General features: G+C 42.2%; 1 protein-coding gene across 1 annotated transcript; it reads left to right on the top strand.

Annotated features, from left to right (window-relative positions):
- The first annotated feature begins 18 nt into the window (after positions 1-18).
- Positions 19-15,983, top strand: LOC138192588 (DDB1- and CUL4-associated factor 1-like). Its single transcript, XM_069140074.1, has 25 exons — positions 19-173; positions 2,154-2,274; positions 2,362-2,438; positions 2,532-2,605; positions 2,717-2,830; positions 3,578-3,715; positions 3,888-4,484; positions 5,157-5,258; positions 5,353-5,511; positions 5,886-6,065; positions 6,237-6,446; positions 6,581-6,750; positions 6,873-6,997; positions 7,444-7,679; positions 8,550-9,625; positions 9,711-9,909; positions 10,382-10,464; positions 10,954-11,038; positions 11,146-11,379; positions 11,971-12,064; positions 12,505-12,609; positions 12,803-12,876; positions 12,964-13,059; positions 13,149-13,422; positions 14,554-15,983. Exons 2-25 carry the CDS (start codon positions 2,162-2,164, stop codon positions 14,607-14,609), a joined length of 4,671 nt encoding a protein of 1,556 aa, XP_068996175.1. The 5' UTR covers positions 19-173; positions 2,154-2,161; the 3' UTR covers positions 14,610-15,983.
- Positions 15,984-17,444: the final 1,461 nt, after the last annotated feature.

Raw genomic sequence — 17,444 nt, 5'->3', positions numbered from 1 at the left:
TGCTCGCCATAATGATAATAAACCGTGAACACAACGCTACAATACAGCAAATTAAGTTTTGGCTGTGAAACGGTGATCGGTGCGTTGATACTTGGCCGACAGCGATCAGGTTCGGACTGATATCGGCGGACAGGAGCCTCGGAAAATTTGAGAAACCCGAGCGGAGCAACGAGGTAAAGTTAGCATGCTGGCTAACTAGCCAGGTTTTTAAACCTGTGGTGCTTCTAGCTAGTTCCTCAGTGCGGCGTTTTGCGCGCAGGCAGGTTTCGCAGCTTCGAGTAATGCATTGAATGTGACGCGATAAACCGCCCGTGTCTGGACAGCTCGGACTTAGTGCAAACAATAGCATTAAAAAAAATATTTTTTTTTTTGGGGGGGTGTGTGTGTGTGTGTTGTTTCCGGGCTAAGTATATTAGCTTCCTCGTTTAGCCCCAGTCGAGCTAAGCAAACATCGCAACAGGCAGGGTCTGGAGTTTGCTGCTTGTCTGGTCCGGTGAAGTCTCGGAGCTACAACTCAAAAAAAGAAAACGTTGGAAAACACGGCACATGTTTGAGCTGAGATTGTAGCTTCCGAACAAACCAGAAAAAAAAAAAAAATGCTAAAACATTGAAAACTAAAATGCCAACTTGGGAGTTCAAGTTGGGACATCGTCAGTCCCTGAATTAACAGAAGCAGTCCTCGTGGTGTTGCTCGCACCGTGGTTTGTTTTCCTCTAAACTGGCTCCTATTTTTTTTTTTTTTTTTTTTTTTTTTTTTTTTTTAAATTGATATTGTTTCTTGGTCCCGAGCACGTGTTGACGCAGCTGTTATTGTTCACGTCCCCGAGGAAACCTGCGCGAGCTGTCTGTTTAACAACTGACCTGTTGCTTTGATAACTGCGGCATGAAGATGTTTTAACACCTGGTATGTCACCATCTCCTGTGTTGTTAAAGAGCCGTATCAGTTTGCCCGTATGGGGCAGATAGGTCCGCTTGTGATGTAGTTAAATTGTGCCTGCGCACTCTGCATGCTATTTTTTTTCAACACCAGGTGGCTGATGATGGCAGTTTAAGCTTTCTCTCACATATGAGAGTTGAACAAGTCTGTGTCGATGTGTCCTTGATTTTCTTTTGTTGGCGAGGATGCAGGTGGTCAAACAACAAATTCTCTAAACCCTCAACCATTAGCACTGGGGTCCCGTGTGTGTGTGTGTGTGTGTGTGTGGGGGGGGGGGGGGGTCTGCACTGAGGACAATGCAGTAGTGGGGTTTGAGTTCCAACAACAATGAGATGGCTTGCAGTAGTGAGGTTTTATGTGCTGCACGAATGCAATGCAAACACCTGGCTTGAACCAGGGAATTAGTAGTAGGACTTTCATATGGGGACCACCTACCCGGGGTCATTAACAACACTAAAATTCAACAAATGGGTAGCTATGCATATTCCTGGGTCCTCCATCTTGAAATAGGGGGAGGACGCCACTAAAAAGGTGGCACATCCATGAAATGGTGTGTTGCAGTTCTGTAGAGCACCATTGGACATTGCAATAGCTGTGTGGTTTGTCAGCATGTCAGATGAGGACAGAACAAAGTTGAACAAAGTGGTGTGAACTGCATCCAGAATTAATGGATGCATAATTTTTTCCGTGTAAAAATGATTACAGAAAACAAAAGTTTTGAAGGACCCCTCACACCCAGCAAACAACCTGTTTTTTTTTTTTTTTTCATTCCTTCTCACAAAAGACTGAGAAGCTTAAAGATCAGAGCATCCTACAGTCGTCTGCCTCCTTAAATCTCTAAATTTAGGACCACGTTCCTCTGGACAGCTTTAAAATATTTATGCAATACTGTGCTTTTAATGAACTTTTAGTTATTTAGTGGGTCATTTAATGTTACTGCTAATTCCCTTATAGATGCTCATATTTTATCAGTGTTCTTATGTGTTGAACTTATTTTACCCAGTTGGTTTTATGCTTTTATGATAATTTTAATGAAAAGATTTTACCCATCTGTTTTTATTTTAGTTTAATATCCTGTGATTTTTAAGTGAATATTTCTACTGTTGTTGAATTTTTTTTTAATTTTTTTTTATTGATTTTTTATTTAATCAGTCATGTTGACTTGCGAAATTGAGTCTTGAAATGACCACATACTAAGTGCTCGCTATCCTGACAGGCTGCGCTATGGCGTCGGCATCTGCCAGTGTGGACTCAAAGGCAGAGCTGACTGCTCTACTGGAACAGTGGGAGAGGGAGCAACAAGGCAGCACACAGGACCTGGTTAACTTCCTCACCAAGTAAGTAGCCATGTCCCTGGTTTCTGTCATGTAAATAGCATGGTGGTTGAAAGGGGCTGAAATGTGTTGACCTGTTATAACTTTCAGAATCTCAGAGCTTGTTGAGAAGGAGACAGAGGAGTACCACAAAGCGGACCCCGACCCCTTTGATGATCGACATCCTGGTATGAAAAAAAATAAACTAACAGACCACATAATTGCAAGTCTACCGCTGATTTAAATGTGTGTGTTTTTGACATTTTGTTCTTGGCCACTAGGGAGAGCTGATCCAGAATGTGTGCTGGGACACCTCCTGAAGATCCTGTTTAAGAATGATGACTTCATGAACACGGTAAGAACCGATAGACAGCTTTGAGACCGTTTCCTGCAAAATAATGGTAATGGGCAACTTTTAGCAGCACACTCAGAAGATGGTTTTTGAAAATAATTTTTCCCTTTATAGTTGGTGAACAGCTATGTGATGACCAGCAGAGAGTTTTCTCTCAATGCTGCAGCTTGTCGCCTGCTTCAGAACATCATGCCTGGATTGGAGACCGCCGTGGTCTTCCAAGAAAAGGTATATTATTCCCGACTTCATTATGAGATTGCAACTGTTTTTTTTTTCTGTTTTCTTGTCAGAAGAATGTGTTTCCTGCATTTCAGCTGGTATGGTAGCCTTTCATTTTCTTGTCATTTTGAAGATGCATATTTAACATACTGTATTTAAAGTAACATTAAATAATGCACACGTGCACACGCACTACTGGACACAATCTTCCATTTTGTTCAGCCTGCTGACATAAATGATACAGTTAGTCATCACACACAAGATTGACTTGAGAAAGATGTCTGCTGTCCTGCCTATTAAGGCAGTCGAAATTGGACAAGAAGCAGGATTTTCACATTGTTTTTGCCAAACAGTAAGCTCACAAAGTAAGATTCGTTGTCATTGACTCAATGGTGCGCCCCGACAAACCAACCAATCAAATTTAGAAAAACAGATGCAGCATCAAAATGTTGTTCTTGTTTGTGGAGTCATAGTCCAGCCTGCGATTTAGTTACACTTTAACCAACCCTCTGTGACTTTTTACTTATCCACACAGATAAACAGTCAGCATTTTTTAAGGCAGTAGGTCTTTTTAAAGAATTGGATCCACTCTCACAAAATATTGATCTGTGAAATTGCGCTGGGAGTCATCATACATTCCTACATGATCAAAAATGGGTCAATTGGAGAACTCCAATTTTTTTCTGATTGTTCATATGGTGTTGATATTCTTTTGTGTCTGTGTATTTCATGCTCCCCTGTGTTTCCTGCTCTCAGGAGGGCATCGTTGAAAGGCTGTTTAAGTGGGCTCAGGAGGCCGAGCAGCCCCTCAGAATCTATGCCACAGGCTTGTTGGCGGGCGCCATGGAGAACCAGGACATCGCAGCCAACTACAGGGAGGAGAACTCTGTTTTGGTCAGTCAGGGCTTCTGCTGCCTCTTATATCAATTTATATGAATGAATACCATGAAAGCATTAAATGACAGTCAACTGAAAAAAACTGTTGTCACACAATTTACTCATCACCAGAAGGTGGTGTCAAGTAGCAACTGTCAGTCAACTTGGTTTTCGTGCTTTGTGTTGACAGGTTCCTTTGATGCTGCATCGGCTGCGTGAGCTTCAGGACAAGGATGCTGAGAACAAAAGGGAAATCAAACGGCCCAGCCCCAGGAAGACTCTGAGTGAGCCTTTGCTACCTTTGGATGAGGAGACAGTTGACGGAGGCTTTGAAGAGAAGCCCTTTACACCCAGTAGAAATGGAGCTGAAAAGGAGGGGATGGGTCCCGAGGAAGGTGGCGAAATTCCCTTCACAACCACAGAGCCTGAAAATGAGCTTTCATTCCGTCTCAACTCCCCTCATAAGACCAGCAGCCGTGCCATCTCGGCTGTTAAAACCATGATGAAGCCCATGTCTGCCCCGAGTTCTCTGATACACCAAGGCGTGTCTGACTGCAGCAGTTACCTGAAGAGGAGGGCAGACAGGGACAGTGGCAGGACCTCAAAACAGAAGCTTAATTTCTCTTTGCCAGACCCAGAGAGGAACTTCAGTGAGCTTTCCAACAGCAGCTGGTCTGAGATGAGTCCTTGGGTGATTGGCAACAACTATCATCTGTACCCTCTGACCCCAGAGATCGAGCAGAGGCTCATCCTACAGTATCTCACTCCTCTGGGGGAATATCAAGAGGTTGGTCTATTTTTATCAGCCTATACATTATGCAGAGCTGCAATTAAATTAAACGCGTCTATTTGGATGGTCAATTAATTCAAGTTGATGAGTTAGTGAATGGTTTCAGCTTCTCAGATTGGATGATTTGATGCTTTTCTTTCACATATGATAGTAAACTGAATATGTATTTTATTTTAGTGGTTATTTTTCACGGTTAAAAGTAATTGCACCACAGTGAGCTACATGCTGATTTAGATATGTTGCTCTGTCCCTGAATATCTTTTTAGTTTTGGACTGATTGTCTCCTCGGGCTGTGGAAAACTATACCTTTCTTTTGTTGTCGCCAGAGTAAAGTTGTCTTTTTGCAGCAATAATCTACAGCTCGTGTAATTGCTTTATCGCCTTAGGCAGTGACTATATGCCTCTTGTCTTGTCACAAACGTACCAGCAGATGTCAGCCTTCCCTAATTATGATTAAAGAAATTGTTATCCTGTGACTATAAAAGTTAGTATTGAAGTGTATCTTCATTTTCAGTGTATACAGTAAACATTAAAGACTCGCAGGCTTTGTTTTGAATGTTGAGCCATACATTCATGCAACTAGCCATTTAGAGGTTTCATAGGGAAGCAAATTGACGTGATTTATGTGTTCTCGATGTCTTTCCCTCCTCATCCTCCTCCCACCTACAGCTGCTGGCAGTGTTCATGCAGATGGGAGCTCGCGAGCTGCTTATGCATTATATGGATCTAAAGAAGACCAATGACGTGCAGCTTACTTTTGAGGCTCTCAAGGTAAAAACACTCTCTCCAGCACTTGACCCATCATGGTGCTGAAACACAACAAGAAGCTCCTCAGACTTACTACTTTACTTTTCCTTCCTTGCAGTATCTGGCTTCGCTGCTGTTACACAAGAAGTTTGCCGCAGAGTTTGTCGCTCATGGAGGCGTTCAGAAGCTGCTGGAAATCCCCAGGCCATCGATGGCTGCTACTGGAGTGTCTCTGTGCCTCTACTACCTTGCTTATAACCAGGACGCCATGGAAAGGGTACCGAGTAGACACACAAATACGCATATATTACCATAATTCTGCTGCATGTCAGCAACTTTTTGTGTTTAATATAGGCCAAAGCCAAGGTGGTGGTGTCATAACTGCTTGTTGTAGTTAAGGAAATAAAGGAAATAGCTTAAAATACAGCAAAACAACAATACTTCACAATTAGTTACTTACCTGTATGTTTTGTCTCTCAAATTTCTCTGTATATTTGTGTACTGCTGTATAAAACCAAATAGCATAATTCTGTATATTCATTTGCATAATCATCCAGTTTTTGGTTTAAAATTATACTTATTATTAAGAGTATTCCCTGACTCTAGTAGCTGCTCACATTTGTATTCATGGCCATGTCCTCTCATCTCAAGGTGTGCATGCTGCCGCACTCCATCCTGTCGGATGTGGTCGGTTACACGCTGTGGCTGCTGGAATGCTCGCATGCATCCGGCTGCTGTCACGCCACCATGTTCTTCTCCATCTCCTTTTCTTTCCGTGCCGTGCTGGAGCTTTTCGACAAGCAGGACGGGCTCCGACGCCTTGTCAATCTGGTAAGACAAACCTGCAGCCCTCACCGTAACCATGTAAACGCAATCATCTGTATCACTTTTAGAGAATACGTTTTTCAAAACATGATCAGCTGAGCAGTCAGTATAACATCACATTATAACACAGCAGATGCTGTTGCGTACTAATGCATGATATGAACTGACTGCTTTCAGATTAGCACACTGGAAATCCTGAACCCTGAGGACCAGGGAGCGCTGCTGAGTGATGATGAGATTTTCTCCAGCAGGCAGACGGCCAAGCACACCTGCATGGCCCTGCGCAGGTACTTTGAGGCCCATCTGGCCATCAAGGTGGAGCAGGTGAAGCAATCGCTGCAGCGCACAGAGGGTGGCGCCCTCATTCACTCGCAGCCGTACTACAAGGTAAACAGAGGACAAAGGATAAGTGAGATGGAAATTACTGAACAATTATTGCATTCAAATAAAATGACAACTTTTCAAAAGGAATTAGATATATTTTTATGTTTCTGTCATGATCTTGTCGTCTCGCTCCTCAGGCGGTCAGCTATAGCCGTGAGCAGGTGGTGGAAATGATGGAGTTTCTGATAGAGTACGGTCCACTCCGACTATACTGGGAACCAGCGGAGGTCTTTCACAAGCTGTCTTGTGTCCAGCTCCTCCTGCAGCTCATTTCCATTGCCTGTGACTGGAGGACCTACTATGGCAGGTATTGACCAGGCCGTTATTCTCATACTTTTCCTTTTTACATGTTTTAACGGTTTCCAGTTCTAGATACTGAGTATTTGATGATACTGTGATATAATGATTGTTGTTTGCCTTTCCCTGTAGGAGTGATACTGTGCGTTATGCCCTTGACATCCTGAGTATCCTCACAGTTGTTCCAAAGACCCAGATGTTACTGTCTGAGGCTGTTGCTGTGCTCGATGAGGGAGGATCCACAGTTTCCACTGTTGGTAGGTGTTATTAGAGTGCGACCATTTCAGTTAACAATCATCTCATAAGTATTAGGTATGAATTGGATAGATGTTTAGTTATCATCAGGTACTCATAAAAAAAGTAATACTCCACTGGTTCTATTACTGATTGAATATTCAAGCAGCTCTTAGTGTAAATGTGTCCATGGTGCATCGTTTCACTTTGCCATTATACATTTTTCTTATGGTGTGAGCATTAAGTTGAGCCCCAGTTTTTTTTTAAATTTTTTTTTTTTAAAGAATATAGCACAATAAAATCCAAATTATTCTCACTGGCCACAGAATGTAATAACACGCGGCAGCTTTGTCGTTTCATCTGTTTGCTTCATGAAACCTGTGCCAGGTCCTGCTGAGAGATGGCACAACTCCAGGTGTTATTTTTCAGCAAGATTTCTCATCTAATTGTTGGCTTTTTTTTCTCTCAGGGATGAGTATCGTCCTGGCAGTGGCAGAAGGCGAGGTATTTGTGAATGATGCTGAGATTCAGAAGTCCGCTCTGCAGGTTGTCATCAACTGCGTCTGTGCTCCAGACAAACGCATGTCCAGCATTGGCAAGTTCATAGCAGGCACCCCCCGCCGTCGCCTGCCTCAGCAGACCAAAGCCAGCGAGAGTGTGCTCACTAAGATGTGGAATGTGGTGCAGTCCAACAATGGCATCAAGGTACAGTTAACATACACCACCCACCAAAACCTTTGTGATTTTTATGGGTTTAAGGCTGTTCTCTTTCACATTGCTGACAAAAGGTGAGCTCGGGTATTTCTGGTCATTCTGTAATAAAAGGTTTCTAAAGTTGTGCTAGTGACCCACATTTGAGGTATATTTGTGCACAGCTACTAAGTGCTGCAATAGTTAAAGGACTGGATTTATATACCTTTATCACTGGGAAATATTTGTATTTTTTAAACACTTCATAAAGCCTCACATTAACCCACAAACACATATCCATTCACTAAATAGAGATGATCTGTCATGCAGAGATTGTAGTGTAGTGTAGTGATTATAGTGTAGCTCCCATTTACCCAGGAACATTACAGAATTGAGACATTACAGAAAGAAAACTGCACAGATATGATGACATCCTAATTCACGGGCAGGATAAAAACATCCCATTAACTTACCAATTGCATAATAAAGGGCTGCGTTAAATTTGCATAGGACTTGTATGCATCTCGTATATGGGAGTGTGAAATGAGACGCGTAAAATCAAATTGTCAAGAAATGTTTTGTTAGTTCTTTAAATCAGTTTTCAACACGCGTCTCAGTATCAAAGAATTGTGGAACAGCAGTTTCACTTTTGCTCTTTGAAGAGTTGCCCTTGTATTACCTATCGTAAGTAGATAACAAAGGAAGCGCTGTGGCACCTCTCTTAGCATTGACAGAATTTGTCCACCTCTTATCCTGGCTGCTACTTAGACACTTCTGACTCAGTTCACTCAGTTGGGAGTCTTCCGAATCAAAAACCACTTTTCGGTTATATCCTCAGGTCTGTCAGACGCTGGTTTTTACTTCCATTCTGTGTCGGCCCTCTAGGTGCTGCTCTCCCTGCTGACGGTGAAGATGCCCATTACAGATGCAGATCAGATCCGAGCTCTGGCCTGTAAAGCTCTGGTGGGTCTGTCTCGCTCCACCTCCGTCCGACAGATCATCAGCAAGCTGCCTTTGTTCAGCAGCGGACACATCCAGCAGCTCATGAAGGAGCCTGTGCTTCAGGACAAACGCAGCGAACATGTCAAGTTCTGTAAGTTTGCGGCTGAGCTGATCGAGAGGATCTCTGGGAAGCCGCTGCTCATTGGCACGGATGTGTCCCTGGCGTGGCTGCAGAGGGCCAGCGTGGTCGCTCAGTCCAGGATCACCTTCCCTGAGAAGGAGCTGCTGCTGCTCATTAGGAACCACCTTGTAGCCAAAGGCCTTCATGACACGGCTACCACCCTCACCAAGGAAGCAGAGCTCCCGATGGCATGTGTGTCTCATTCTTCACTCTCAACTTCTGCTTTCCCTCCTGTCACTCCTCCCCCGGCTGCCTCTGCTGCTGCTATTCTGCCCCGCACCCCGCGACTGGCCAACGGGGTTGTGTCAAGACTCACAAACCACCCCTCTCATTCCTCCAGCCCTGCATCCAGCCATCCACAAACACGCCCCTCCACATCCCAACCATCCGGCTCTTCTTCTACTGCTTTCCCGTCCACATCTGTCCATCACTGCAACAATGGCTCTCCGCTGATCGGGCGAATAATTTTTTCTCGTGAACGGCAAGCAGCATGTGGTACAGCGAGCTGCAAGAAACCTCGGGTGTTGCGGCAAAAGTCCGACCACGGGGCCTTCAGCCAGACTCCGGCCATGAAGAAGCAGTTTGACAGACACCTGCCGTCCCCCCCTGCTTTAGACGGCATTATCACAGAGTACCTGAGGGAGCAGCATGCACGCTGTAAAAACCCCGTCGCAACCTGCCCGCCTTTCTCTCTCTTCACCCCGCATCAGTGCCCTGAGCCCAAACAGAGACGCCAAGCACCCATCAACTTTACATCCAGACACACGCGAAGGGTCATATACCCAAAATACGGAGGTGTAGATGGAGGATGCTTTGACAGACATCTCATCTTCAGCAGGTCAGTAGCTTTGTTACATTGATCTTTCCTTCCCGATCAGTCTCCCCAACTGCTTCTCTACAGTCTTCGTTTCCGTTTTGTCCAGGTTCCGCCCAATCTCCGTGTTCAGGGAGGCCGACGAGGATGAGAGCGGTTTCATGTGTTGCGCCTTCTCGGCCCGCGAACGCTTCCTGATGCTCGGGACGTGTACAGGGCAGCTCAAACTCTACAATGTGTTTACAGGCCAGGAGGAGGCCAGCTACAGCTGCCACAGTTCGGCTATCACTCACCTGGAGCCTTCACGGGTCAGTAGAGAAAGCCACTAATATATAAAGAGAGACAGATCATATTTGACTTTCATGTCACTTTTTAGGTGTTCGATTGTTACTGAGGAGGTTGGTTTAACAATCATCTGCTGAACTGGGAACGTTTCTATGACAGTGTAAGGTTTTGTCACTTTTTGCGATAATCTGGATGGTTGGTTCAATGTGCATCTTACACAAGTGTGATCAAAAAACTTTAAACCTCCAGCACACATACAATAAGAATTAACTTTTAGAATCCTACAATCCAGTACTTGTCTTTTGAAATGAAACATATTTACATATTTATAATTTTTTAATTTTTATAATGAAGTGTTTATAAACAATTTTTTAAAATCACTTATGTATTCTTTGATGGGAAAAAACATGTCATACTCCAATTTGTACTCTGAGAAGGCTATTTTTTGGTCTTGAAACATACCTAAAAAGGATCCCATTATATTTTTATTTTCAGGACGGTTCTCTGCTCTTAACGTCAGCCTCTTGGAGCTACCCTCTGTCTGCACTGTGGGGCATGAAATCAGTGTTCATCATGAAGTAAGTCAAAACTCTGCACTTGCCACATCATCGCTGATATAATATTTATTTCTTTGAATATAAATCTTAAATATTGAACTATTTAGAGTGTGAAATTGCCAGAAACCACCACCACATGACTCTCGATCAACAAAGTTCAAATATTGACTTTGCCTGTCTGTGATCTGCCTCCATGTATGTGGTCCTCTCTGCCCAATGGTGCAGCAGCTTTATTCTGTCAAAAGAAGGAGCTGCTGAAAGGAGGTGACATGCTGTTTAATTATGCACGCCAACAGCCTCAGGGCTGCAGTCTTCAGTCCATGGAGCACAAGCACTGGGCTTCACTCATATCCAAGAGTTTAACGAAGGCAACACTCGGATTCTGTCTGATTTAGCATTTATTTTTTAATTTTTTAATTTTACAGTGTCTTAATGCAGTTATATGGTCTAAGGCACTCGGCTGTGGTACTCACTGGCTGCATGTTGAAATATTGCTCTGGTTCTCTTCAGACATTCGTTTCTGGGTGACCATTATGTGGAGTTCAGCAAGCTTTCGCAAGACCGTGTCATCGGCACAAAGGAACACATAGCCCGGGTACGTATGTCAACGGTTTGCCACCGTAACCACTTATAGTATTAAATCCAGGAAAGAAATGTGCAGTAAAATGTTGAATGCTCACTCAAACGGTTTCTCTTCACCAGATCTATGACATCCAGACCGGCCAGGTTACCCTGACGCTCAACAACCCGGACCTGGCAAACAACTACAAGAGGAACTGTGCCACCTTCAACCCGACAGATGACCTGGTGCTGAATGACGGCGTGCTGTGGGATGTGCGCACGGCTCAGGCCATCCACAAATTTGACAAGTTCAACATGAACATCAGCGGTGTGTTTCATCCCAATGGCCTGGAGGTCATCATAAACACAGAGATTGTATCCTTCAGACTTTAATCATGTGGTTGGTAGCAGTAAAGTGTTTTTTTTGGTAAGACCCCTCCAAAAGTGTGAGGCAGCGCAAGGAGTTTGTATATTTTTGTAGATTAGGGCATTAAAAATGAGCATTTTGAAAAATGAAAATGTAGATGCTTTAAAATACACAGTTCGTGGCATCTAACTTTATCTAACTGGCTTTGTATTTTATTTTGATGGACGTGTGTTCGTCGCTATTTACTGAAAAAAGGTTTTAGAACCTTACATTTTAATTTACCATTAAAATTGACAAATGAAAGAGAATTTATTACCCTCTTCAACACCAGACATTCACTGCACATTTTATTTAATTGGACCAGGACAAAGAATGATTGTATCAGCAATTGAATTTGAAGTTGCTCCACTGAATGAGCAGTGAATGGGATTAATATTTAGGTTTCATTTCACTGCTAAACATTAAATATTTATTGCACTAAAAATTGATTTTATTGCCCTCCGGATGGTTTGAATCATTGTGTTTTGTAATTAAACTTGTAACAGATTTGTTTGATCCAAATGAAAAAGAACGTCATGGTCCTTAGCTGGGAGTTTAAGTGGGATCTGCGGACCTTCCACCTCCTCCACACGGTTCCCGCTCTGGACCAGTGCAGAATTGTTTTCAACAACAGCGGCACTGTCATCTACGGAGGTAAATTTAGATGCCACTGCACGATGGGAAGTGGAGAGCATTTGGCATCAGGCCCACAACTCCCTTCACAGTCAATGTGTGAAAGGTGTGTTTGAATTGAAGGCTGGTAATTATGAAGCAAAGTGAGCATGTGTATATTTGCGGAGAGGTGCGAACAAAGCCCATTGAAGTGTGTGTGTGTGTGTGCGTGTCCGTGTGTGTGTCCGTGTGCGTGTGCGCACTTGATGCCACAGTGACAGTCAGAGCCATATGGGCAGAAGGCTCCATGTTGGATCGGCAACAGAAAGAACCAGCTGGTTCACGCCATCTCACAGGAAGAGACATGGGCGTACCTCAACGGCTCTGCCCGTCCAACGACCACTCAGGAGCCAGAAGAGCAGCTAACCGGCTTGCTGTGCTCAGTTATTATTTAGTCTCTCTCTGGCTTTTTGTTATTGTAGCAATGTTGCAAGCTGATGATGAAGACGACATGATGGAAATGCAGATGAAAAGTCCCTTTGGTTCATCTTTCAGGACCTTCAATGCCACAGATTACAAACCAATTGGTAAGGCTTCTTGCCTTCAACTCACCTCAATCAAACTTTCCTCAAAGTTTTTTTTTTTTTAACATAAAATGTTTTCCTTTGTTAAAATTCTGCACTGTAGTTGTAGACAATAATTTCAAGTGTTAAAATATGTTGTCTTGTTTGTATAATTAGTACAGATTGATTACTGACACGTTCTTTCATCTCTTCCCAGCCACTATTGACGTCAAGAGGAATATATTTGACCTCTGCACAGATACGAAGGACTGCTACCTCGCTGTGATTGAGGTCAGTTCTTGGTGTTTAACGTGTCACCTAAACAAAGGCTGTCAAATTCATCTTGAAATACATGAAAGTGCTGTTCCTGTCCCATAGAACCAAGACTCCGTCAACACTGACACAGTGTGCCGACTGTATGAAGTTGGTCGTCAGAGACTTGCAGAGGAAGAGGAGGAAGATGAAGAAGATCAGGTTTTAAATTTGTTCTTTTAATTTGGATAAATTAGTACCTCTTTAGTTCCCGCCTATCAATGAACTTTTTTTTGTAATCTGTCTACCAGGAGGACGACGATCAAGAGGAAGATGATGATGACGACGAGGATTCAGATGATGATATTGACACGGATCCCCTCATCGCCGAGCTGGAGAATGAGAATGGTGGAGAGGATGAAGATGACGAAGAGGATGATGGGAATGAAGAATTCTCTCCCTCTGATGAGGAAGTGGCACGTCTTCTCGAAGAGGACGCTGACGTTGGAGATGATGATGATGATGAGGATGACAATGACGAAGATGACTCTGATAATGACGATGTTGATCTGGATGGCGACAATGGTGAGTATTGCTGTGTGTTAGGTATCTACAGGTTCTTGCAAAGTCTTACAAATGTTGTCGTGTTATATCAAACATTTATTTTCCGTATTGTTCCTTTTATTGAATTTTTGGTCGGCCATTACCCTGTTCTTGGTGTATTACCAGTTTAGCTTTACGTGAGTTGTGAATATTTCATCTTTTTAAAAGTTTTCTCTGCAAAGAAAAAAATATCTTAATCCCAGCTCAGCTGACTGTTTGGTAGCACTGCAAATAGCAATGGTTTTCATTATCAATTAATCTGTCAATTATTTCTTGATTAATTCATTAGCTGTTTGGTCTCGAAAATGTTAGAAAATGGTGAAAAATGTCACAGAGTATTTCCCAAAGTCAAAGGTGCAGTCTAAAATTTTCTATTTTCTCCCAATCAACAGTCCATGACCAAAATATAATCAGTTTATTATCATGGAGGACCGAAAGAACTGGAAAAGGAATAGGATATTTAAAGCATTTTTTTTTTTACTTTCATGTTTAAAGTAGTTAATTAAATCAATTAAATGACTAATTGTTGCAGTGATGGCGGAGATGCAATATCATTTAAATAACAGCAGCCTATAGTGGCACACGGGTTCAGACAGCCTCTCCTGGAAGACATTCATAGTGTCGCACTCGAGTTGTTTAAATAACACTTGAAAACATAATGCAAGAACCCGCATGAAATGAGACTCATGTTAATGAATTGACATACCAACCTCACGTGATTGCAATCACATGAGCAGCATTACACTGATTATGGTTTCAACTGTTTACTCAAATGATCAAATAAATCATCTGTCTGTGTTCAAACGACCGACTTAGTTAAACGAGAAATACAGGTTCATTTTAGCAGGATCAGTTTAGCCTAAAAACTCATGCTTGGATGGTCACTTCAAGGAAATGTTCTCTCTGCCAGTGGAAATTAAAAACTGCTACCTCAGTTTATTTCATACGTTTGTGAAAAAAAATAAGAGTGGATGCAGAGCTGCTTCACACTGTGCCAGGGCCTGCTTTGTTTCTGCCATTTTGGCAGTTTCACTCCTCACCCACTGACCTATTCAGCACAAAATCTCTGTATCCCCACATTTCTAAATCTGCATTTTTCTATCGCACAAACAGACAGCTCCGACAACTCTGACCTTGAGGATGACATCATCTTATCCCTGAACGAGTGAGGAGCCACCTCCATCTGGGATCAAGGATCCAGACGACATGTCAATACTTCTGCCTCATAGACATTCGAGCTGCAGAACAGCAGGCCTGAAAAGAGGGTAATAGAGGAGGATAACTTGGAGCACTGCCAGTTTAAAACAGTAGGTGTCTGCACACGTTGGGTGACAAAACCAAGGAAGAAGCTCAGAGATCAAGGGTAAAAAAAACAAAAAACAATGCACACAAATTGACTTAGTGTTGGGCAAAGATGATTGTATGTGATATAGTTTTATAAAAAAAAAAGAAAAAAAGAAAAAAAGTGGGCTTGATGATGAGTGGAAAGACCAGTGTGTAGATGCAGTGAAAGAAAAGTTTTATATTTTGTCACATTATCGGCTCTTTAAATGAGCCTCTTCATTTGATATTGATTCTCTCACTTTGTAAGCCTCAGTTTGGTCACAGATTAGTCTTTCGCAGTAGGGACGGCTTGCATTGCAAAGCTGTGGGTCCATAGTCGTGTGTCTGAGGATACAATGCTCTCTTAAGCTCGTACTTTGCCAGACCTCCTGGAATAATCACCAAAAAGTCCTCAAGTATTGAATAATTCAATGCACCAACATGTTGCCAACTGTTCTTCAAGCATTAAAACACACCTTCAGGTTTTACTTTCACCATAAATTGACGACCAAAATGCCACACACAGCAGTGCCATTTGTAATCGTTGCCTCCTGATTTCATTATGTAAATAGAGAAATGAATTCAGCTCCGTGCTTTAACTAGTGTGGGCTCTGTATCAAAACCATTGACGCACCTGCTCGCTGTCAGCACGGCACACATGAAGAGGCTTCTCCAGCTCTCTGCCATTTGTTATTTTACACCCTTTTACTGGGCCACACACACGGATTTAAGTTCACTGGATGTTTCACAAAAAGATAGCTGTGGGCTTTGTGCTGTTGATAACGGCACGGGCCCAATCACACAGACGAAATTTAGCGTTACGTTTTATGTCACAAAACCAAGCGTTTATCACCGTGACTTTGGTACATTTATAGGACTGATGTGGTGAAATAGTAAAACTCATCCCTTGGTATAAAATTGGTCCTGTTAATTCTTGGAACCTCATAAAATATCAAATTGTGATAAATGTCAGCAAAACACGTCAAATGTGTTTTTGACAGGAAGCCTCAGACTGTCAACATTGTGAAAACGGATGCCTTGCACAAGCACACTTTGACCGCAGTGCAAACATTTCAAGATTTTTCTCATGTTCTTGCTTTGTATCTATTCACTTTACTTCTTTTCCTCAAGGACACTTTTATGTTGAGTGTCTTGAGACAGTTTATGTACAGCTTGTATGTATTGAAAGTATTTTTACTATAAATAAAGCCGTAAAATTAGCTTGGTGTGCTTCTTCAATGAAGCGTTAATGATTGCTGCAGACAATAGACGTTGATTGAACTGTTATAGCAGAGGTACATTTGTTTCTGTACATCGGCTCCTAAAAGGAAAACAGCAGGAGCGCGAGCAAAAAGAGAAACCGCTGCTACGGTCTAATTAACACACTAACTTGATCGTATCGGTAAACCTGCGAACAAGGTGCTACTGAATGGAAACTTTGAGTGAGTCTTTTAAATTGTGAGGAACATGCCTTTGATTTGATAGAACCAAGGCGATCTGTACAGATGGTCTGATGTCAAAGGGGGTACCACAAGGTTCTGTACTCGGTCCATTATTATTTACAATGTATACAAAAAATGTTATTATAAAAACAAAGAAGAAAAAAATTGACGTTTTTCAGATATCTCGGCACAGCATCAGACATTAACTGTAATTAAAATTGTTCAATCCTACAACTCTCTTAGCTAACTTTTAAACCTTGTAGAGCAACTGGCTCAGAACCTGACATAAAAAAACAAACTTTCTTTAATCCAAATATTTTTTTCCTTACAAGAAAACTTGTGCAATTAACCATCGTGGCCTGACTATGGAGATATGCTGAGCTCTCATGCTGCTCATTCCACATCATGACTAACAAGAGCAAAGCTACACACTCCTACTATTATTTATAAATGTTTCATACTGTAGCTGCCACAGTACGTCACATATCTTCCTTTAAAATTAAAAGCTACAATTCATCAGAGCAGATCATAGAACCGGCGAGCCCTGATACCCCACGAGTAAATACTGACCTGGCGCTTCCTTCTAATACTTGGGACCATGTAAATAGATTGAAATAGAAAAGGAGTTTAATAGTTTAAAATCTCATCCCATGGGATTACTTTTAACTTTTGATTTTGGATATTTTTCGGACACTGGCCGTATTCCTCCGTGTGTGACTGGCTGTGTTTGCTTGTCTGCGTTTTCCCTGAGTTATTCGAGTGTTTATTCTGCAGCACTTTTCAAAAAAATGTATTTTGATGTCAGTGAGATGATCGAATTAAGGTTGCAAAATTGTAAATTATATTAACAAAATCAATCAATCAATCAATCAATCATTTATTGATATGCCTCAACAGTGACGTTAGTTTTGGTGAATCTTTGGGATTTGCAGTAAAATGAGATTCGGTCTTCACTGTTGCTATCATACGCAGTAAACTGAAGCTAAAAGATGATGGCAAATGCAACAAATGTGAAACAGCTGAGTTTAAATGTACTACATGCATTTGTCATATAAGTTATGCTGTACATTTGTTGGGTGTGAATAATCACATCTTCATTTTCCCATACACTGACATCCCTCAGACGTCTTGATTGGTGATTTGTGCATCGCAGAAATTTGCCACAACATTTTCCTGTGGCCTCCCCCACAGTTAATAATAGAATACATTAAGACGGATCAAATACGTCTCCTGAACTGT

Source organism: Embiotoca jacksoni, unplaced genomic scaffold (genome assembly GCF_022577435.1).
Source record: "Embiotoca jacksoni isolate LCO1_2020_lvr unplaced genomic scaffold, fEmbJac1.0.p SCAF_9, whole genome shotgun sequence".
NCBI lineage: Eukaryota > Metazoa > Chordata > Actinopteri > Embiotocidae > Embiotoca > Embiotoca jacksoni.
Note: the sequence above shows the minus strand (reverse complement) of the source record. Positions and strands in the feature narration are given on the sequence as shown.

Coding starts and splice junctions, on each gene's coding strand:
- LOC138192588 (XM_069140074.1), top strand. CDS start 2,162: ATGGCGTCGGCATCTGCCAGTGTGGACTCAAAGGCAGAGCTGACTGCT. Junction 2,439..2,531: donor CTTTGATGATCGACATCCTG/GTATGAAAAAAA, acceptor CTTGGCCACTAG/GGAGAGCTGATCCAGAATGT. Junction 2,606..2,716: donor ATGATGACTTCATGAACACG/GTAAGAACCGAT, acceptor TTCCCTTTATAG/TTGGTGAACAGCTATGTGAT.